General features: G+C 32.0%; 1 protein-coding gene across 1 annotated transcript in view; it reads right to left on the reverse strand.

The window, feature by feature from the left end:
- LOC132942719 (zinc finger protein 521-like) overlaps nt 1-25,435 on the reverse strand; it is a 130,446-nt gene that overhangs the window by 76,054 nt on the left and 28,957 nt on the right. Inside the window, exon 3 of the mRNA XM_061011344.1 lies at nt 21,863-22,009. Coding sequence (XP_060867327.1) covers nt 21,863-22,009 — 147 coding nt within the window. The remainder of the gene's footprint in view (nt 1-21,862; nt 22,010-25,435) is intronic.

A 25,435-nucleotide genomic window follows, 5' to 3' on the forward strand; every position in this document is an offset into this window, starting at 1 on the left:
GACACAAAAACCTATATAACTGGCCCTCGGATTTTATCGCGCTCGTCCGGGCGAAAAACGGGCAGAGGTGAAAATAAATACGACGCCGCGGTCTCGTGCAGATACCGCTCGGCTCGGCGATACTGCAGGTAATTACCGAGTCCGGTGATCGTATATATAGAGGTGCCGGCGTGTATAGACTCTGCATATACCTATATATATATTATATGTGTGTATACCGACGAGCTCGCAACGGCAGTTCGGGTAACAAAGGTGTCCCTAGTTAATTGCCCGGAGATGACCATTAAGCGCTCGGGCCCCGTCGGGTTATGGGCGCTCGGAGACCCGTTCGGAGGTAACGTTTATGAGTCCCCACAGGCGGCCCCGCCGGTTCGACTCTTATATTCCGCCGCCAGCAGAATAAAGCTGCCGCGAATAAGAACTGCGCGAGAAGAATATAGAACCTACAAGAAATCCCCACATCGTTCTCTCCATCACGCGAATCGCGCGCGCCAGCACACAGACACACACACACACACCCACCCACCAGCTATCCGTGCAGCTCTCCCTCTCCCCCCTGTCGTCTTTCATCCCCGTTACGAATATCGACAAACTGCCGTTATACGGCACTTGATATCACACACACACAAGCTCATGTAGACTATACGTTGCAGACAGGGACGTGCAGCGGTGACGTTCGCGGGGGCGACAAGTCGAGAGAGGACCCGCGGCTCGCCCGTTAAAACTATTTCCATCGTATTGCCGCTCGGATGTATTATGCTGCAAATATATTATATTCTCGCCACGACCGTGCGTATATACTTTCATCCGGCGTGGTCGGTGAAAATAACCCATTGACCACAGTCGTGGTTATACGAGCGTGCCGGGCGACGACGATTTATCGCATTCCGAACGCATTATTACCGTAAACGAACGGACCGCGGAAGATATCGCGCCGCCCCGACATCTCTCGCTGCCGCCCGACCAGACCCCGAAATCAAATAGCCGACGGTTGCTTTCGCGTGGGTAGGGTTATAACAACAAAATAAAAACAATGTTCCCCGCCAGTGGCGTGAGAAGGCCGTTTTTTTAGGCCCGTTCCTCGACCAAATTCGGCGGGTGGGTCTGCGGGTCGGGTCGGATGCGTAAGACTGCTTATGGATCGGCGCGAGTTTGTGGACTGAGGTAATAAACTATATAATGACTAATAAAAAATATGTATTACATTTGACTTACCGTACAATCTATAAAATTCTAGTGGTTATAGTGTATTACTAGGTAGTAGGTACTTCTAGCCATATGGTATAACTAACAGTGAGTTATAGCAGTGCTTCTAAGTTCTAACTCATATATATATATAGGTAACTGCCTGTATTTAGTATCTACTATTACATAATATGACCTATTTAGTGTGCCACATTCGGCACATTCTATAATATTATTATGCCTTCACATTTTTGGAAGCATTATGATGTTGACATTTTTATTATGTTTACGTTTTATGTAATTTCTGTAGTCTGGATGAGAGCGAATTATGAGTGTAATGCCCCAACGGAGTATTAAAACAAGTAGATAACGAAAATGAGTTATTGTTTTATTATTCTACTATCTACAATTAAATGGATATATTCAAACTATTCAAAAAGTATTCAGTTACTTGTAAATAAGTAGTTTTAAATTCCAAGTAGGTAACCATTACAACTTATGATAATTTCAGTTTGAATAAGAGAAATAAAATAAGTACTGATTTCATCAAAAGGGAATGGTGGGTACAGACAATTACTCAGCCTCATCAAAAAAAAAAAAAACTTTCTACATGCCACCACGACGTCAGCTGTTTCATTTTCCCTATTGAAACATCTGAATAATGAAAACGTAACAAATTTATCACAGCGCAAACCCGATTATTATACCTCTTCGTCAGTTAATATACTTTTACGGAGAACCTTGCAGCGATGGTGCCCAAACGACGATACGGTTTTGCGAAACTATATAATTGACTTACGTTTAATGAAAGTTAAAAATATTTAATATGTATAGTCAAAGTTCAGAAAATGTCCACCAGAAATCATTTTGAAATAGATCTCTCTATAACTCTTGTAGAAAACGCAAGGTTAGGTTATGCAACAATGTATAGTCAGATATTAATGATATTATTTAGCAGGTCACAACGCATGATTCCTTAAGTATGGTTTGCATGTTCGATTTCTGTAAATTAAATATTGTGTAATAATGTATATTAGGCTTTCACGGAAAACTTCAAATCTCACTTAGTATTGTACCCATCATGGCTTCGCCAATTACCAGAAACTACTTGTAAAGTATATATTATGAATACGTTTCTACATAAGTTTAGGTTTAATTGTGTACGTCATTGTCATAGAACAAAACCAATATACCTACATAATATTATTATCATAAAAGAATGAAAACATCGATGTCAGAAAGATTAAATAATATATTAATATTATTTGCTACCTATTCATTTCGTTGGAGGTTAACACCAGCTATAATTTCTTATTGCCTATCTGGTATCTATACCTGCACATGTTCATTGAGAATTTCTGGTGATGGTTCTCATTATAATATCAGCTACTGCCTACGAATGTATCGACGGTGTAAACAATTAGTTTTAAACGTGTTTTTTTTATGTATTTCTACGATATCTCATTTAAATTAGGTACATTTCAAATATTTTAAGATAAATTTTCAATAATTCATTACAATAGAAACAGAGCTTTTAATATTTAAATAAATATATCTTAATATTACACTGTGAAGAAAAGTCATTTAATCATAAAGCAAGGTACATATATTTACTAAATCTTAAAAAAAAAAAATATTCTAAGAAAATCGTTAATTGTAATTTATTCATCAAAATTAATTATTTTTAACTCAACGACTATAATTTTTAAATTAAAAATAACACACCATACCGTGGCTTACCAGAAACAGTAGCCGATTCCATATATATGCGATATTCAAGTTTTACCGTATATTTAATATTTATTTTATATGAATTGAAGATTCTACACGCGTAGGTATATAATATAATAAGCTCACGTATTTTTTTATGACTTTAAAATAAATAACCAACAATTTTTATTCTTTCGTGTGATTATAATTATCCGCAAGTTAAATTTATACGAGTAAGTAAATGTGTAATTGATTTATACTTTTTTTAACGATAAAAAATAATAAAACTACTATTTAGTATTTCCGTTTCAAGAAAGATCTTAGTATAAAATCAAACAATTGTATAACAACTTTTAGAACACTCGATATAACTCATATATTATAATTGAGTGTTACCAATGGAATATATTATTATTTTATATCTTTAAATATTCTTAGAGTCATTGGACCTTTAATATTATTTTGCTATCATTACCAACTAACTTTTTTCTTCTTTAAGTTACTTATCAATGGTTGTTGCATAGTGTATCTATTGTGGAAAGTATCGCAGTAAACTCGAAAGAATTTTATAGAAGTTGGGTGTGACCCCAAAGTATACTTTTACTGTCCCTGCAATACTTTTTGCCTCGAGGGAGTACCGAAATAAGTTTGAATCGTCAATAACTACATTACCGATTTTTTCTTCAGTCTTTTAGTCAATAAATTATCAAAAGTAACATCCTTAACGTTGAACTGATGAGATATATTCTGTACATTTAAACTATTACAAAAATAAGGATATTTTCCAAACTTATTTTAACCTCATTACACATTTCATGTTGTTTTCATTATTTAATTTATTCTAAATCAGTATGTATTCAACACTTTTAGTTCTTTTACATAATATTTAATTTAAAACCATAGGTATATTTTATTTGCTTATTATAATATTAATAGGTACTTATGATATATAGTAGACAGTAGTAACAATTTTAATTCAATTAATAACAATTATTTTTTAATTCAGCTTGTAAGAAACATTTTAGTACCCAAGTAATATAAGCATATATCTAGAGTTGTCACTAAAAAAATTTACACATGCAAAAAAAGGTTTTTTATAAATATATTTCCAACCATAATAATTTATGAATATAACTATTTGTTGTAAAAATATTCTATTGGCGGGATACGATAATATTAAAACTGTATTAAATTATTGTATGCATAACCACAAATTGGATAAACTAAATTAAAAATATTTATTAAATATTTGGATTTAAAATTATTCTATTGATTGACATTATTTACTATATAATTTTTCAAATAATATTTATTTATACATGTTTTATTTTATTTTGTGTTAAAAATTAATATTCCTACTGTATTTTACATGCAGTATCATTCATCATTTTATGCATAAAACCTACGTTAGTGTCTATACCACTGGAATGAAGTTGTGTTCAGTGTAAAATGTATAACATTTTAATCAGTTAAATCACCGCTTCCATTGAACGAGTACTTATAGTAGTTGTTCTTTGGGAAAATTAAGTACGAAGTAGGTCAACCGTCAACACGTTGCGACCGCACATTTGAGCAGGAGCAAATTTTGGCACCGAATCGGCACCACATTTATACAAATGATATTATTTACCATTTGGTATCCAAGTCACAAGTGTATACATTTCAGTAAATTTCCAAAATCAGTTAAAACTAGAATTTATGCTAGTAAAAATGAATAATACCTAAGAGTATTGAGGTATTAATTACTACTGTGATAATGTTTAAAAAAAATTTTATTTACACATAGTTTTCACACATAACCTTACAGTAAATAATGGTTTTATTCTTATTTTAGATAGTTATGCAGCGATAACAAATGTGACTAAAACTCGCAATATTTACAATTTTATTAAGTAATAATAAAGATATTATATTATATTATAGACCTCAAAAGTAAATAATATTTTCAATATAGATAATTCAGGGGGGCTTTGCGAATGACCATATGACGAGCTTATTGTACATTTTACATTATTTATCATTTTTTGATTTATTCATAATAGTATTTCTATACTTAATATGCATTTATCAAATATTATAATAGTATAATTGTAATAATTTAAAATGGAAAGAAAAATGTTTAAATAAAGTTATTAATATGATGGATTCTAGTTTTTCTATTTTAATTATAGAAAATTATAACTACCTACTCAAAGAAATTAAAAGTGCAAAAAATGCAATATTTAAAGCTTCAACACAATGTATAAATGTATTATTGAAATTTGTGGCGTAGAAAAAATAAAATACGACCAAAAAACGACAAAGGACGCTATTACTTGTCAATCAATAAAATATACGATGTCTTTGAAACTGCTCATACTGCTATTGTCCACGGTGGATGTGGCAGACTTTGCAAATAAACAAGTAATAACTAAAAGTGTATTAGCTTGAACTTAATTTAGAAAATGGAAAACCTCGTCGTAGTCAAAACCAAGGATCCGTTGTACGTTGCAATAAGGACGTATGGTAAATTTGTTGGCTGGCTTTGTTGCATAAACATAATAAAAAATCGAAATGATCAGAAGATTTTCCATTTATACGGCATTTAACTTATATAGTATAGTAACATAAATAAGTATTATAATAACAATATGTATACCCATCTACCTTTTATAAATGATAATATATTATAACCTAGGTACTAAATCATTGTTTTATAAATGTATCACAATCAAAATATTAAATTTTCCAAAGCTGGTGTATCCATGCTCTAATACTTAATAGTAAATGTCGTTATATCTTCGCGGTGGATCGCCGTGCGCACAGCGTAAGATATTCTTCGTTTTCTGGAAAACTTTTGGAAATTCGACCCGTTTTGGGTAATATGATAACAGTATACTGCACATGACAAAAATCGTCTCCACTGGGACCTTTCGGCAGAGGTGTGACGACGGTTGTCGTACACGAGCGGTGTGGGAGCGAATAGAATCAATTTCAGCAATAATACGGGTACGGTATATAGGCACCTACACAATATATCATTTTCACCGCTGGTACAGGTAAAGTCACCCAGCAGGAGACACGCAACTACACACAAATATAGTCGCACACACGACACACGAGTACACGTCTGTACACACACGTGTAACACCTCGCCAGACACCTGGGGCGTGCGATTGTGCGAATATAAGGGTCCTTGGCCAACGGCCCCACCTCCACCGCTTGCAATGGTCGCGACGCGTCGAGAAAATCAATTAGCCAAACGACACTGCGACTGCTCCTCATCGGCGTGTACTCGTATTTTACTGTATAATAATTGTTGTTGTTGTTGTTGTTGTTGGTCGTTGTTATTTAATAATAATTTATTGCTGCAGTGGTCGCGCGGCCCTTTCGCCGGCCGAGTGGTCGTCGTCGTCGTAAAATCACAGTGGGTATAATATAGGTAATAATCGTATGGGTACTGTACACACAAGTCATTACATGCGGGTAGGTATATAGGAAAATATAGTACGTGATCGATGTAATTTTATAATAATATTATATAGTGTGGTGTGGCCGGCGTCGTATCAGAGTGACGTCTTGGCCGCAAAAATCGAAGGATAAGATATTATTATCATTATCATTAAAACGACGAGCGTAATAAAAAATAATTGCCTGTTGAAACCGCACACGTGTGTAAAAAGAAAGATATTAAATTGCTGTTGTTGTGTGTGTGTGTGTGTGTGTGTGTTACTATTTTTGAAAGCCACAAACTAAACGGTTATTTATTATCATGTGGAAGGTTGGACTAGGTTAGGTTAGTAAACGTGTCAATGTGTATGTAATATTCGTGTATACGTCGTGATTATTAATATTCAAAAAAAAATTCTAAATTTCGTGTTGCACACGGACAATACTCGAAATAATATTGTCATAACATAAATAAATGCAATAATATGTATTGGCGCGATTATCATAAAAGTTATTGCTACTATTTTATGTTGAGCCTATGTAGATAGGTGAAAACGAAGGTGATAATAATTTCCAACGATGTGTCCTCAACTCTGTTTTGTCTTTTGTATAAGTTGTGTTTAGGTAATTCTAGACCGCCGTATAGTCCTATAGGACTTTTCTTTCACAAATAACGAAAAGCGATTGGATATACAATATTGTATTGTTTTAATGAGTTTTTATGAGAACAAAAGTACTTATAATATTATATGTCAACAGAAATAATAATTGATACATATTTTATTTTCGTCTCACAAATTAATTATATTAATTTAGAATTTGAAAATGTATTTTTATCCATAGAGTTTAATTTTCATTTGAACCAAATAGCTTAAAGATGAAAGTTTTATGTAAAAACTTTTTGTTATATAGAAACCAATCTCCGACATAAGATGAAAGAAAATAAAACCAAGTATAATAGTTAAGTGTATATTCATGCCATTGATCTAAAAATGTCTTCTTAACTATAACCTTGTATCAGTTGTATCTTTATGTTTAGAACAAAAACTTTAACATTAAACAAACCGAAAATCATCACCTTTATGTCTATACATTTTGATATTATGTGGTCTTTGTGTCCAATACAATTTCAGATATATCTAATTAAAGAAAACGCGTAGGTATTAAACAAACCATAAACTAAATGCCATAATAAACAAAATACATATTTTCAATAGGTGATTGTTGGTAAATTATATAGTTCTCAGAACCCTTTATTTCGTCGATTTGTCCAAATGTTGATAAATTGTTGATATTGCAACATGTTCGAAACATTCAAATATTTAAAATTAGGATTATTCTATGTTATGACGTAATACATTTATGTTGACATTTAATGGTGGATGTAGAATTTAAGATAAGGAAATGCATCTATCCATCAATTTAAATTGTTTTATTTAGGTACATATAAAAATACTTTAATTAATTCAAACATTTATGATAGTATTAAATATTTTTTTATACGTATGAATACGTTATCTACCTAAATATCTTAAATCATTGTCATAACACCATTCGTCATAATTATTATTTTATTAGTTATTATATTTATTATAACGTAAATATATTAGGTTTATTTCTCTGCTCGGCAATACTATAGGTATAATTTATCACAAGGATCACTTGTTACTTTAATTGTGTGTACAAAAAAAGTAACTATATTATGTTAAATTATTATAAATATTAAGTTTTAAACTATGTATTATCTATATATTATTCATCTATATGGTTATAAGAACATTTCAAAATACTTAAACCAAAATTTAAATTAAAGAGCGTATAGAAAATACAAGTATTATGCCCGTATCCATAGTCAATTTATGTGTCACATAAGACATGTTAAACTATGTCATATGTGACACATAAATTGACTATGTATACGGACATGAGTTTTTAACTAGGTATTTATCTATTTCTGATACATCTTTTATGGCATATATATAATATAATATATTATTCTTAGTTTATCGTATACTGTAGCATATTGGTTGTATATTATACTGTAGACTTATAAACAATGTTTGATAACATTTGGTTGAAAATGTATTTTGTCAAAGAATACGTTAAAGTTTTTGATGGACTTGGAGTAAAAATACATTATTTTCTGCAAGTACATATAATATGTATTATTATTATTATTATATATAATCGTACAAAAGTTGAGATACCAACTTTAACGAGATGGTGTTCAATATAGGTATAATATTATACATTATGTAGGTAAAGACGACGAGAGATCATGGCGGTGACTGTGGTATGTATATATCCACCTGATCGTTAAGCATCCTTTATGCACAAAAGGCGGTAATAAAAAACTCGAGAAGAATTTTTTTTCTCCCGGGTCGGAACAATAATAATAATTAGGCTGAGAAAAAAAATGCCCGACAACGGCATATAATATTATATAGTGTGTCTCTATTGTTTTAAGAGCAAACAACGATTCCGTATCGTTTTCGTACATCTCATCTATTCATAATACAATACCGCGTGCACAATAATATATATATATATATTCATTCGCCTGTAATACACGCGAGTAATCCGAAATTTGGGTCCCCTTTGCACTTGGCGTGTCTATTGCGTGTGTGTGTGTGTGTGTGAGAGAGAGAGAGTATGTACAATCCGGTAATGTGGTATACATATAACCCTTGTCCGAATATGCGGCAAAAATGGATTTTGTCTTATTATTATTATTATATCACCGCCGCCGCCGCCGTAATATCTCGGCGTGGGGGTCTCAGCACCTGGGTTTCTCGGTTCCCATAATTCCACCGCCCATTACTCACACAATAAATGACAAAACTATTGTGGTATAGCAACAGCGGCGGCGGCGGCAGAGTGTGGATGGCATTTGGGGCCCGTCACCCTCCCGCTGTGCGACGACGACATAATTAATGACAGCTTGTGGGAGTCTGACATCGCTTCTGTTTTATTATTATTATTATTTTTTTTTTTAAATACTTCTCCTTCTTGGTTTTTTTTTTTTAATCTTTCCCTCGAATATCTCTAGTTGAGTAATTACAATATTATTACTTCAACCATTGGTGTGTGTGTGATGCAGTCCTGCACGAGTGTATATAGTTACGGCCAAGTTTTACGATTAAGCTTCAACCGAGACAGCGAATAATTGCAGTTATGGTCTTACGGATTACGCACCCGACACTTTATAATATTATAGTTCCGAGTAATCGAAACTCTCTCAAAAACGATATGTGAGGGGGAGAAGGATTAAGATAGAGACCTCGCAGTCGCTCGTGATATTCATTCGGCAAGTGAATAACAACAATAAGTAATTCTAATATACAAAATGTAGTCTAAAGAAACTGCTATCGTCATATACATATTATGAGTGATATAAACTTATAATTTACTTATACTTAGACAGTTAGACACAGGGTGCATTTAAAAATGCCAATGATCATACATTTTATTTCGATGATGAAAAATAAGTGTTAGATAATTAAACGAAACTTATATTACGCAACATAGTCTATCTTCTAAGCATAAGCATGCAAATTGTTGAATTAATGTAAAAACTAAAATATAATAGATAATTTAAAGTTAAATAGAACAAATTATTGTTTTTGGTATAGACATATGAAATAAAAATAAGCTATTATTAAGGCATTAATGTACACGTTAATAAGGAGCTGTATGAATTAGTTAAAATTACTATTCCTATAGGGTCTACCCACCTGCGGGAAAGTTTCATGCGAGACAAATTGTATCTCCTCATATACTCATCATATAGGAGTGGTGAAGTATAAAATAATTATAATTAGCTAGTCAGTCGAAATTCGTTCGTGCCATTTGTTTTATCGCATTATTTATAATAATAGAAATATTATTATACAGTCATATATTGGTCATCCTAAAATAATTCATAGTTAAAAATTAACAATTTTTTTTAAAACAACATTTTAGATATTTCATTTTAAAATAAATTAAGTATTGTGAACGTGACGTAACGGTCGTCTCGTTTTAATTGTATTATTTTGTTGGTTTTTTATATAGGTACAGTATAATATACAAATTACATAATAATATGATCACCCTATAAATCGAAACATAAAATATGATACATTTAAAACAGGCTATCTCTATAATTGTTTATTAGTATTAGTACCTATCCGAGAAAATTATGATTTATATAATATAACGATTAATAAAATATACGTATTAAAGATTAAATGCATGAATGTGGTTTTTCGTCTTGTAACTTATTGTTTTACCTATTTTGAATAAATTAATAATTACATATACAATTTATTACAGCCCTGGCATTTGCACTGATACGTTTAAAACGAATTGAGAACTTAATGAATCTTGATGTCCTGTTTTAATTTATAGATTGAATTATAGAAAACTTAAATTATGCGTAAAAATCAACATGTTTATAACCGTGAATCGTGATGTCGTGATAACTAATGTATAACAAAGATCTACAGCAATATTACTGTCAACACAATACAACCATTAGAAATTCTTCACCTTTTTTTAAATTCAACCTTCTTTTTTTATTTACATATACGATGCAAATCTCTATATAGTCTTATTTGAATTTTTGTGTTATTTTTACGTATACTGTATAGATCAATATGCGTACTTAGTTGACTACAGTTAGGCACATTGTATGGTATTGTTTTGTTTAAGTCACGTTGACAATTCACCCGATCGCCCATGCGCTGTATATGGTTGAATATTCTGACATTTCAACGGAAACTGGTCGTTGAAACAAAGGTCAAACCGAGTATAATATTATTATTACATGGTTACTATAGTCGATGGTCACAAGGTTCGCAGCAGGTGTCACCTGGACGGTTACAGTACGACCGCGACCAGTAAGTCAGAGTAAATGAGATGGAAGGAGTCGTGAGCCAGCGAGCGGGAAGAAGAGCGGGCGCGGAGAGCACCTGCATTACCACAAGCACGTGCCATACCCACCTGTAAATCGATTATATACGTTCAACGTTCATAATATTTTTATACATTTTATAAAACCAATGGCATTGTTCGAAATCGACTGATTCTGTTAAGTTGGTGTCGCCGAAAAAAATATGAGCTGTAGTAGGTAATAACGACGTATAATACACTGTAGTCTATACCTAATCATTAACAAAAAAATTAAAATAAATTACCCACAGAAGAATTATTACGCATTCAAATCGCTGTACATTTACAAGTATAATGTACAACCGCTAAATAGTTTAAGTGAATATTGTCTGATCTGTTTAAGAGTCATAACATACAAACAATCGGATACATTAATAAATTAACAGTGCTGTTGTTTAATTGGAACATAGGTAGTGTACATATTGTATTATACTGTAATGTAATCTAATGTTTAACAATAGGTATTCAAGTCTAGCGTATGTCCATTAAAATTAACGGATAGCCGACTTCTGAAATATTAACTCCAATCAGAAAATTACGTAAAATAATAATACAAGAAATTAGTGATTGAAAAAAAAAGTGTTTCAAATGTCTAAGTCGTTTTCCCCAGCGTTTTTTTATTTATTATTTTAAAAAGTTAGTTTTAATCCTATTGCGAAAATACAGAAAACTAATTTAATAAATAATTGTTCAATGACCATCATTACATAAAAAAATGTATTAAGTATTACATGGCATGCCAATCGTTCGTTATTTAAGTAATCTAATATATAAAATTCTCGTGTCAAAATGTTAGTTACCATACTCATCCGAAACGGTTTGACCGATTTCTATGAAATTAGGTTAAACATATTCAGTAGGTCTGAGAATCGGCTAATATCTATTTTTCATACCCCTAAGTGATAAGGGTTGTCTGGAAAAAAATGAAAAAAAAATAATAATAGTGTATTATATATTGGTTGCTATTGGTTAATCGGGTATATTTTTTGATTTGTATTATTATTTTTTGTCAATATATAAATATAAATGAATGTTTGTGTAAGAAAATAGGCTAATTTAAAAAGGGTTAAATTCGGTTTTTTTTATTCATCGTATTTTAGTTCAGTTAGGTTAGAATTTTGTATTAATTGATTATATTAATCCACTGTAGATGGAATTAAGTGAAAACGACAAACTTGGTATAACTTTGATACTTAAGAGTTAAACATACACTTACGTACTAACAGTACGAGGTTATTTTTATTCCGGGCACTAGAAAGGTTAATATAAATCTAGATTCTAGAACATCATACACCGAATATTAAATAACGCATTGAACAAAATTTGAGTCATACAGTTTGTACATTTAACGGGTAACGAAGTGCACGGGATCAGCTAGTAATTTGTATTAGTATTTAGTAATAAATAATAATAGTATAGGTATTGTATTATACACATAATACACATATATAATTCGCCAGCCGCAGCGAAGAAGGTCGTATCTCTGTTTTCACAAAATTTTTTTTTAAGTTGTCATATCTGTTTTTGTGAAGTTGCCGTGAAACTGATAGTAGCATAAAACAATCAAAGACGTTCTATACAATAAAATGCAGGTACTGCCGTCTTCGCGGGAACCACACAAAAAAAGTTATGACAACTTGAAAAAAAAAAATTTTGTAAAAACAGAGATACGACCTTTGCTGCGGTGGGCAGATTATTATGTATGACTATATTGTATGACTATATATGAGTATATTATACTAAAAGATTGTATTTAGTTCTATAATACTATATAATTTTTTTTAATTTTTTATTTTTTTGTGTCTGTCATCACCTTTTAGGACAGTAAAAGTGCTTAGATTTTCTTCAACAGTATCTTTTCTGATAGAAAAGTGAATCTAGTTGGTACTTTGGTAACTGTTTAGAAACATTTTCTGTTTTCAATTTTATTAGTCTTTTTTCTATGAATGTCAATAAAACTTTATTTGTTGAGTAAAAAAGCTTGAAAATTTAATACAAGGCTCCATACTATATTGTTACATTAACATTTGAAAAATGTTAAAAATCCTTAGTCACAGTTCTTTTTTTTATAAGCATTTAAAGTTCAAATCTTGACAAAATACGGAAAAATCAAGAAAATTAGCAAATTATTTTGAGTTGATAATTCATAAACATTTTTCTTTTGAAATCTAAAATTTGAAAATGTATAAGAAGTGGGGTGTGAAAATAAACGAATCTAAATCTATACAATGTACCTTCACTCTTAGGAAGGGAATATGCCCATCTATTACTTTAAATGAGCAAATCTTGCCAACCGCGCAGAGCACTCGCTATCTAGGCATAATTATTGACCAACGCCTCACATGGTCTCCTCATTTTCACAGCAAACTACTATCCTTAAACAATCGATTTCGTCTTCTCCGCTCTCTCCTAACCTCCAACCACATAAAACTACCAACCAAGCTTCTAATATATAAACTTTATGTTTATCTTAAACCAATGTGGACGTACGGAATTCAATTATGGGGCTTTGCAAAAATTTCAAACACTAACCGTATCCAACGCTTCCAATCCAAAACGCTCCGAGCCATAACTAAAGCACCTTTCTACGTGTCCAACCAGGCCCTACATAACGATCTCGCCATCTCACCCGTCTGTGATGTAGCTAGAACTTTTTATAGACGATTTAACTTATCTGTTAAAAATCATGATAATCTCCTAATCAAAGGACTTGCGTCGGCAAACATACCCGACAATCCTAGGAAAAGACTAAAAAGGCGGTGGTGTCGGGACCTATTAATTTAGTTATTTAGTTAACTACCTAATCTTTATTTCTATTCATAACTTTATTGTTAACTTATTGAAATGTACATAAACAGCTGACAAAGTGTCTTCACTGGAAGGCTTCTTAAATCCGTCCTTTCCTCAATCCACTTATTCTATTATCTATTTTACTTATTGTTCATTGTATTGTAACAGATTGTAAATAAAAATTATAAAAATAAAAAAAAAAAAAAAATTTGAAAATGTAATACAAGATTATTCATAAGTTTGTCTATTTTTATCAAAAAAAAAAATGTCTACAAACAAATCAAATTAATTTTTTTTGACTACTCGATTTCTCATATAGAGGTTTTGTTACTTTATTGTTGTTCAAAAATGAATAACTGTAGATACAAGAAAGAATAGTTTTCTTATACAATGATATCATATCATTGAATTCAAATTTAACACCATCCATTACAGTGACCCATTTGTAAACTTCTGTACAGCAGAGCGACACCCAGTTGTCCACCTTTTTTGATTTTTTATTCAGTTTTTCTGAATTAGACAAAAACAAATTTACGAAATTATTGTTTGAAGTCAAATTATTTATAATGGTTATCAATTTGTTGTACCTAATTAAAGAACAAATTAATTTTTAGACTTAAGCGTTCATTGATTATTTTATTGAATATTATTTGAATTACATTTGTAGCAATATACGTTTTATTTATAAATAAATGCTTGAAATGTTTATGGGATAACATATATTACATAATATTATTTTAATATTTACACACACTTCAAAATACTCTTACTTACAAGTTATTTAATTCATTTAATAATACTTTTACCTTTTTTTTTTATCTTTTTGTATGCTAAAAGTGTATGAGTTTCATTTTAATAAAGTACCTAGAACAATAATTTTAAGTTACACATTTACAGTCTTACTATTTCAAATTCAAATTATATTTTTAAAGTGTATTCCTAAATATTTTATGTATAATCAAGTAAATATCAAAAATAAATCAAGGCTCTTGAGGGATATTTTAAAATATGTTTAATAACAAATTGACCTAGCCATGATTTTTTCTTTCTTTTAGGTACATAATTCATCGCTTCGCTTAAAATATAAAATAGATAACAGTTATATGCAGTTATTATAATATAATTCCTAATTTTGAATTCATAACGATACACATGCAATTGCATTCGATATGCAAAAGCATTAAATTCACACCCCTAATTATTACCTATGTCGATCTGTGATCAGTGTCATACTAGTCATACGATTCAGAGATTACTAATATTACCTACTCGTATATGAAAATATGAAGCCACTCATCACAAAAATCAATAAAAACACCACTATATACAATATATAATACAAATAATAATTATGAACATAAAAATGTATATTTAACAATATTTTATTATTATATGTTACTTACCTATGTTATCAGTGACGTAATTTGAAAAAAAAATTGGGTTGTGTTTTTAAATAAGTTGGTATTTGTGATCAAACTATTCCACTCTTTGGTAATTAGGTATTAATTAAATATGATATTATTGAACTGTTTAAAAAAAAGTATATAGTAAAATACATGCATGTATTATTGAGTGTACCTTTTAGAATTTTAGATACAGTTTAAACTTTTACATGTATATAAGGAATTAAGTATGAATTATTTAATTTTATATTTTTTTTAATTTTATTTATAATACCAACGTTTCAAAATATAAAAAAATACCTAAATAAATTGTATATTAATATAAAATTTTTCATTTTAATATATAAAAATAATGCATATTAATATTTACTATAACGATTTATAAAAAAAATCAATACTACTCGCCAAGGCTTGTACCGTACTGCTATATATTTGAAAACAATCACACCATACTATTCAAATGTAATTAATTCATCAACTTTATTAAGTACCTTTAAAATTAATTCAAATTTGTATTGCGTTGTATAGACTCTGTTCAAAATTGACCTAGGTACCTAATTATATGTGAGGAGAGTAGGAGACCAATATACTTAAATATGTTAAATATATGCGCTATGCTTGGCCACGCCCTCCCCCCGGTTACTACCATAAATATATCCATCAAAATTCACCGAAGGTCCCTAACCTATTTTAGAAATTGATTGTGGGTTATGCTTCACCTACCTATTTATCACTAAGCTTGTGCAGTGGCGCCTGGCATAGTATAAATTAGGTATCAGCCACAAGAACCTTTTTTTAGTGTAAACTCCGCCAGGAAAATAAAACAAGTACAATTGCATGTAAACTCCGCCAGTGACAAAAATCAGGTAAAATTGAGTTCGTGTAAACTCCGCCGGAAAAAAAATCAAGTAACAGTATACACTATACAATTAATATAATATACAGATTATTAATAAGCAGAAAATGATAGTTTTATAATAATAAATCCTTATTTAATAAGTATGGGTGCAATACGATTGCGCGCGGTCCTTATCAGCGGTCCCTTTTTAGGCGTACGATTGCGCGCGCTAAATTATTTTAACTTCTAAGCAACGTTGCCAAATATACAGGTGCACGGTAAATATCGAAGGAAGAACTTAAGAAAATAGAATTTTTGTGTAAGCAATACGAAGGGTATAAAAAATAAAACGACAGAAAATGTACTTAAGTTTTTAGCCATAGTTGGAAATCGGTATCGGGGCTTTAAAATTTAACTTAAAATATTAAATGTAATTTGTCAACTTTTTTTAATTATTTACTTTTTAATTTATTTATCTATTCGAATATTTAACCATTGATTATGAATATTTTTTTTTATAACGATAATTATATTCTTTTATGACGTAGACTGCATGTGTAAGTAAAGTGTTTGTTTTATTTTGTGTTATTTACGTATCTTTAACGATATTTTTTTTTATAACAATAAATATTTAAGTAAATGTATTTGAAAACTTCCTAAATGGATGAATTTGTATCTGTATTTAAATATTTAAAAATTAATTATGAAATAACTGAAATTTGTAACAAACAATTTGGCAACGTCGCATCAAATTTCACGGGCAATCGTTCAATTTTGAATATTCAAAATCATGTTCTTTGTTATTCCGGCACTGCGCGCAATCGTATATAAAAGGTACAACGCGCGCAATCGTATTCCACCGATAAGTATATGCCAAAAAATATAAAAACTTAAACATAAAAATAATAATTGTTCGAATAAATCATACAAATTGAAATGGCCAATATTTTGTTAAAAAATAATGATAGATAATAATTGTAATAACTAATAATCAAAAAATATGTAGGTATATTATATTATTATGACGTCATTATATGTTATAACACTTATAATATTTTGAACTGTGAACTAAAATTATGAGATACAATTTTTAGATATTCAAACCATTAAGTCTAATATAAATCCATTATTATAACTATTTAGTATTTATAGCTTTCTCTAACAAGATAATTTTTTTTTTATTTTGTATTTTTAAGTTTACTTTGTAGAGAAATATCATTTAGTTTTACTCAAGGAAGGCCTTAATAGTGCTGGAGTTTCCTATAATCATTATAGGTAAGAAAATAAAACTGTCGGAGTTTACGTTAGACCTTTCCATTACCTTTTTATCTAACCGGTATTCTGGAGGAGTTTACAATCGCCCATAAATTATTATAAAATTTTAGTAAATTTATTAAAAGATATATTTATTTTTGAAAGACGATTGAACCGCATTATTTATTCACAACATATCGATTTTTTTTTTTTAAATATAATATAGTTTTAACAAATTTTGAACTGCGTTTTATTATATATGTTATGAATATAATATAAATTAGGCACCGCCTCTGCCTATAATGTCGTATGTATATTATACATGTTTTTAAATCCGCGGTCCCCATGGACTTTTTTGATATATAGGTACCTACTCGCGATATCATAGGTTTAGGTCACACGAGTATTAGGTGCTGTTTCATCATCCCCGTACCTATATAGGACCTATAGGTACCTACCAACAATGTAGGTACAACATATTATAATAATATGTCGTTCAGGCGCCGCAGTACAAAGAAACGAGAGAAAAGTATATAATATACATACATAAAGATACTCGCATGTATGCACAATGCATGGTACAACGGAGGAGCCATAGTGAGTGCTCGCGGGAACGCATATTATTATTATTATTTAAATTCGTATATAATATAATATTATTTCGGCGCGGGACTCTGTTCGTATGTTTAATATATTATATATATAACGAATCCGAAATATATGCACACATACACGTCTTATATATATACAACTCACACATACACCGTGTAATTTATACATATATTTTATATAGAGAGATTTACCAACCACTATCACTCCTTTTTTTCCCCTTTAACTAGGTAGGTATGTAATTATAAATATTTAGAATTCTGATTTTTGGAATCTTTAAGTAAACGTATTATAAAAACCATATATTTTTATAAATTTTAAGAGTGCCCTGTACCTATACACACATCTGTTTTTCAAATTTTGTTTTTTACTGTAAATTGTTCACCGGAACAATTGTTTAGAAAACGTTGATGATCTACATCTATATAAATCGAAATTCAGACTGATAATATTCCCGAGCTATTAAACTTTATGCACTAAAATCAGAATTTTAAAAATTGCATTGTTATTAATTGATAAAATGAGTATGCGATCTCGCTATTGATAAATACCCTGTAGGTAACATGTATTTATACCTAGGTATATAAAATATATATTGTTCGCGTACGTCGGGAACATGTCATAACGATAATATATATTATACCTTCGTGTGTATGTAATATATATAAAATTACGAGACGGCCGCCCCCGCGCTATCATACCTGCACCACACGATACCTTTATATATATATATGTATATATATATGTACGTGTGAATGCATATATATATTATGTATATGTATATGTATATGTATATGTATAAGTATATGTATAAGTATATGTATGTTTGCAGATACCTAATTGAATTGCACTCTTGCACTAGAAATATCATTACGGGGCGTAGTGCATTTCTGTGTAATGTACGTGCACTACAGATCGAACTACGGTGCGATGGAGAGTCGGACTTATTACAGGACAGGTACCTACGCTGCTATGTGCTGTCGGGACAGTCGTCCTCCTCCGCTGGAGCCACCGCCATCACCGTCGCTGCTAATTGACACGCGGCGCGCGTTAATTTTGTACGTCCTGCGGGCGGCGACGGCGGCCCGACAAAAACCGCATATGATATCGATTTTCCGACGACGGTGGCAGAGGTCCGAGTGCTCGCGGCACCGGCAACATCAGCGGCGACGCGTACATAATATATATTATTATTATTATTATTATATAAAGTATAGACGGACGGTTAGGTTTTTATTTTATTTATTTTTTGCTTCTTGCGGAGAGAGAAATAGATAGAATGCTCTCGTTTTTTTCCCTCCGCACATTTGCACAACCACCGCCGACTGCCGCCGAGGCAATAACAATCAAACAAAACGAACGTATATAATATAATAATATACATATATACATGGCAACATATACCACCCGCACGCGATCTCCGCCGCGGGTTTATTATACGGTTCCCGCGGGATAGGACCGCGCCGCTCTTCTGCATGCCGCCGCCGCCGCCGCCGATGGAACTATATAGTGTGGTGAGCGGTGCGCGGGCGACGGCGCCGGCAACTTTTAGCAAGGGTACAATTATTATTATATTCTCGGAAAACTCTCGCACAACCCATTCGCCGCGACGTTCGTCTCCCGTCAAGGCGCAAGAAAAAGTGCGTATAAAACGCGATGACGACGCGAGCAACCAGCTGCTCGAGTGCACCATCATGTCTAAATATAATAATATGTGGATGATATAATAATATTATTATTATTATTATTATTTGATCGGGCGGTTCGACAGACGTGTCAGGCGCTCATATCATAATAATATTATTACCGGTGCATGCTATACTTTTATGTGAATCGTGGACCACAGACTTCACTAAAATATACCACGTAGATAGATGAATTATTTATGTAAACATAATAATATCATAACGCGGTGATAAAATTGTTATAACCAATCCCGACGTTTTACCTGTCGCTGGACGGAATTATTTAGTCTAATTATTATTTTAGTAAATTATCCAGAAGTGAATCACTCCTGCCACTGTGCTTACTGTTACTATCGATACGTTTACCGTATTGTTAATACTGCACCGTAAATCTGTATTTGGTATACAGTATATTATAATATGGTAGTAGGCATACGTAAACTACACTTTTCATTGATGACCCCTTAATTTTGAATTATATATGGCCGTATAGAATTGTTTTTCGATCTTGTTTTTTAAATAAGAAAAACAAACATCCGTGTATCCGTGATAATTTTGTACTGAACAGTAAGAGTCTTGAATTTTGGTAGATCTTATAAACAACGCGTAGGGGCTTTGACTCGGTTATGTCATCAATAAAGTATGATAGTTGTGTGTGATGTTGTAGCCATGGGCTTCCAACGTGGGGAGACGCCGACCACACGTCCCAGCTCCTAGTCACATTATTATTATTAATTTTATTTACTCTTCACTCGTGTAATAATATTTGATTTGCTCGGCCGTGTATGCGTATACCGACTGGAAAAGGCGATTAAAGTCGGTTTTCATGCGGACCGTGGCGGCTGCAATTATTTCCGGTACACACACCGCCGCCGGACTAACAATGCTCTACTCGGCGTCCCATTGACGACGATGACGACGACAACGATGCGACCGTTCCGCTTCCGATGACGACACGGCTCGTCGGTGGGTGGTACGCGTGAGGGGACGGTGTAAGGGTTGAGTGTGTAACGGGGTCGGAGAGGGGGGGGAGGAGTCGTCGCCACGAAGACTTGTTTTCGTCAATAGTATATTATAAATGTATTACAGTGAAATGCTCTGAGGCCGTGTCACGCGACTTTCCATTCGGAATAATATCGTTACACAACGACACAACGTCATATCATAGGTACCTACCTACCATAATAATTATGATAATGAACAATGATTATATTATATTAATCGGATTCTATAAATTTCCCTCGTGCAAAACAAACACGGGAAACACGGAGTATTGTAAACGTCGCACGTGTCAATGCGTACACTAAGATACGTAAATATTATTATAATATAACGTAAAGTAATAAAATCGGTATTCGGACATTATTTCCCCCATGTCCAACCAACCGTACGTTCAACACCGGTTCGAATTTTTTTCGTTCTCCCTTTAGAATTTCTAATCAATGTTAATATGTAAAATATCGTTTTGGGTGCGAGGCAAGTAGGTATTAGTAATTGGTATTTATAGCGCATGGGGAGGAAAATTTCCTGAATTCGATAAAATCACTTAGCATACCTATTATTATCAGGGCCGTATTTAAAGGGGGAGCAACGGGGACATTGGCCCCGGGCGGCCAATTTTTTACATAGTTAGGGGGCGGCCAGGTGCCGGAGTATAGTATATAAATAACATTTTTTTTGGTAAGAATTTGTTTGAGTACTATACTTGGACTTTTTGCATTGCATGACTATGATATGGCCATCTGGCGTCATTTACTCATTTTGTCAATCAATGATAACTACTTTTTGTAATATTTTTTATAGTGTACCTACAGTTTTATATTGTCATACATTTTTACAGTAATTAAAATAATGCATCATCGTGATCTGTTTTTAACAAAATTTTCATAAATAAATACTATAACCAAACAATTAAAAAACAGATTAATTTTTTTTTTTGTACGGGGCGTACAAATATTTTTGACCCAGGGTACAAAAAATGTAAATACGGCCCTGATTATTATAGTGCAATATATTATTATATTTACCCGAAAGCAGACTGTGGTTTGACCCCTCAGTAGAACTGACCGACTGCAAGTCATCGTCGTCGTCGTCGTCATCGTCATCATCAACAGTGCACTCTTCCTCTTCGTCCTCGTCACCTTCGTCTTCATCGCTTTTCGTACTTCCAGACCCTGTAGACGAGAAATAATAAATTAAACAATATGCATTGTATACATTAAGCAGTTTAAACAGTTTAAATAATTTAACATAACCAGACACAACCAAAGACCAAAAAAGAGAGAGAGAGAGAGAGAGAGAGAGAGACAGATTTATAAGTAAGACGTTAATACGTTAAAACGTTATAGCACTTATAACACGCCATATACCTAACTATATCGTAGTCTATATGCAATAAAATGACAAAGCTCACACAAAAAAAAATTGATTTAATATAGTTATAACTGAAATTGGTAAGTTCCCACTAAAAAAACCGATCATTTTGTGCATTTGTAAAGCATAGGTCCTACCTTCCTAGGATAAAAATATTATGTTTTTGTTCTCTGCGAGTTAGGAGTAAAACTGTTCAAATTAATTGTTTGAAAAGATAGAAAATAATATCTAGAAACAGAAATAAATAAATGATGGTTGGCACTGCTTACCCAGTACCCTCGTTGACTATAATAAATAAATAAAATACAATTTAGTAACTGATACAATAATTATAGTACCTGCTTTTAACACTTTTAACCAGATTTGGTAGTGTTCACAAGAAGACCCAGTATATTTTACAACTTAAACATTTATCAACATAATTACTGTATTTACTTTCCATTTCGTAACGGCTACATAATAGCATGTGTTTTTAAAAATTATGAATCTGATTATAATATAAAAATAAAAATAATCACGATCAAAAAAATTAATTCTTCTGCTGTTACTATTTTCATTTGATATGTTATACCAATTTGTTTGTTCTAACATCTAAACTATGGTTGACATTCGAGAGTACCAATTACCAATTTATTATCATAACGGTTTTGTTATAACTCACTGAGTTATTTTTTCCATGACGTATAGTAAAATGATAGACATAGGCCGGTAATATTCGGAGTAAATAAGACATTTACGAAATACATTTTTGTATTCATAAAACAAACTCGAACGTAATGTTGTTAAAATTGCTCTATTATTAAACGCTCGTTTAAACGTTATTCTTAATTTTTTGTTAGTTATTAGATTTTCTTTATCAAAAAGTTATAATTTTATAATATATTTAGATAATATTTCATTTAAATAATAATTATTAAATATCTTGGTATAGTAGACTTAACAATTTGTTTAAAAAAAATTAAACTTATATTATTGTAATTCTCTTCTAATCCTATACTATTTTGGTCTAAAATCTAAATTGAATAACTGGTTCAAGCAGATAGTTATAAAATATATAGCAGAAACTTATAAAAAAATATAGTTGGCCAAACTCTCACAGTGGACGACAATTTTATCAGTGAATTTTAACTGAATATTTCAAATATCCATCAACCTCGTCAACGACATTTTACATGTGCCTAGTATGTTCAATTAATTACTGGGTTCTGTAATTAATTTTCAAATCTTTAATTTTGCGGTGAAATGAATGATGCTAAATACGTGTCGTCATCCGTTTTGGTAATTCGTCGTATAATTAATATTTACAATTTATATGTATATTTATGTGGTCATATGGATTATGGATAGAGTATTTATAAATAACACATGTATTATTTTTTTAAATGTTCTTGTGATAATTGGTTCATAATATTATACCTACGTCCTACATACAGTCGATGACTGTAATTCCTAGTATGGTAAGTTAAGTCCTAAATATCCAGAAACACTGATTAGCATAAATGCATATTGTAATATGGTTTATAAATAACAATAAAATACTGTGGAAAATATTCAAATACTAAATTACAAACCACCTGTTGATGAAATACGAGAGTTCAGTTTTAAATTATTATTATATAATATACTATGTACATTGTTCAGTCTACATCGCAATCAAAACTCAATATTTCACTTACCTAACTCATGTAATTTATAATTTTAACATAATATCCTTTTGCCTAACCGACGACGTCAACAGACATATGAGATTTTTTAATATTAGTTATGAAAAAAAAAAAAACATTAAATATTCCGAGCGATAAATCGATTTTTGTTTACTATTACAAACTCGTAATTATATAATATACATTTTTGATGAAACGCACTCGTTTACACATAATATTATTTTTATAGTTACGAAAAAAAATCGTCAGCGTCATAAACTGTATAATATAATTTTCGGTGGTGGGCGATGGCAGAGTGAAAAGTCTTGGGAAAACAACACTGTTTTCCTGTACGTACATATTATTATATACAAACAATATACAATACGCACACGTTATAAATTATCGCTTGTTTCCCGCCGGACTTATCAATTAAACGGCGGCGGTCGCTCGTACCCGCAGGTTATTAGATCTGACCCCCTCGCGCATCTCTCGCACACCGTTCATCCTCGCCGATTTACCGCCGTCCAGGTCATCGGTCTATCGGTCCCCCGACAATATCGGCGGAGGCTGCTGCGTCGATATCCCGGAGAGGGTTTAACCCTCCCCTCCACCCACCTTCTCCTCGACGAACCCTCCGGAAGTCCTCGCACATATAATATGAGTGCACGTATAGTCCAGACTCTCGCCACACTGTTTTTCCTCGTGCATATGCACACGCCGGTCTTCAACGTGTATATAATATTATATAGAGGCACTTCACTGCTCGCCTCTCGCTATACTTGTGTGGCCGCTCGCATACATAATGTGAATTCATTATATTAATAATCTTTGTGTTTAAAATATTTACATAAATTATTATAGGTCTACGAATCGGTTAACTCGGCCGGTTTGGACAAACAGTGGACGCAAAAACAATATTACTATGTATAGAATTTCAATTTTTTTTTATCGAAATCAAGAAAATCAAAAAATATAATGTAGCGACGGTTATAATAGCTGCTCATAACAGAACATCGTTCTTCCATGTGCAGATAGTGATTAATACCTATATGAATATTATTATTTACGACGGCAAAACAAAAGTCAACGCGCGGAGAAACACTCGAGCGCGCGACGCGATACAACGATCATAGGCGTCCTGTTTATTATAGATCAACAGCATAATATAATGCCGATATTTGCACTACGTCGTTGTCGCTGGAATAAAAAATAATACGGCTTAGTGATATAATATAATATTATAATCGTTTATATTATGTTACATAGGTATTTGCCAGGAATAACGGCATTTCCGATAGATGAATTTCATACACCCCGCTGCGGCTGCTGTGCGATAGTGGACGGGTTAAGGTCGATCGGTCGGTCGCGCGTTCTTCGTACGATTGCTCTTATCTAAACAATATAATAATAATAATAATAATAATAATAATAATAATATGTGCACCGCAAACGGTGTTGTACGTCCATACGGAAAATTGCAGTCGCAGACGTCCCGCGATACACAAAGAATCCGCCGGTAATTGCATACCGAAACGCAGCGCGGCTATAGTGCACGCGGTGTAGGTTTTATTATTTTTTTTC

Source organism: Metopolophium dirhodum, chromosome 4 (assembly GCF_019925205.1).
Source record: "Metopolophium dirhodum isolate CAU chromosome 4, ASM1992520v1, whole genome shotgun sequence".
Classification (NCBI taxonomy): Eukaryota; Metazoa; Arthropoda; class Insecta; order Hemiptera; family Aphididae; genus Metopolophium; species Metopolophium dirhodum.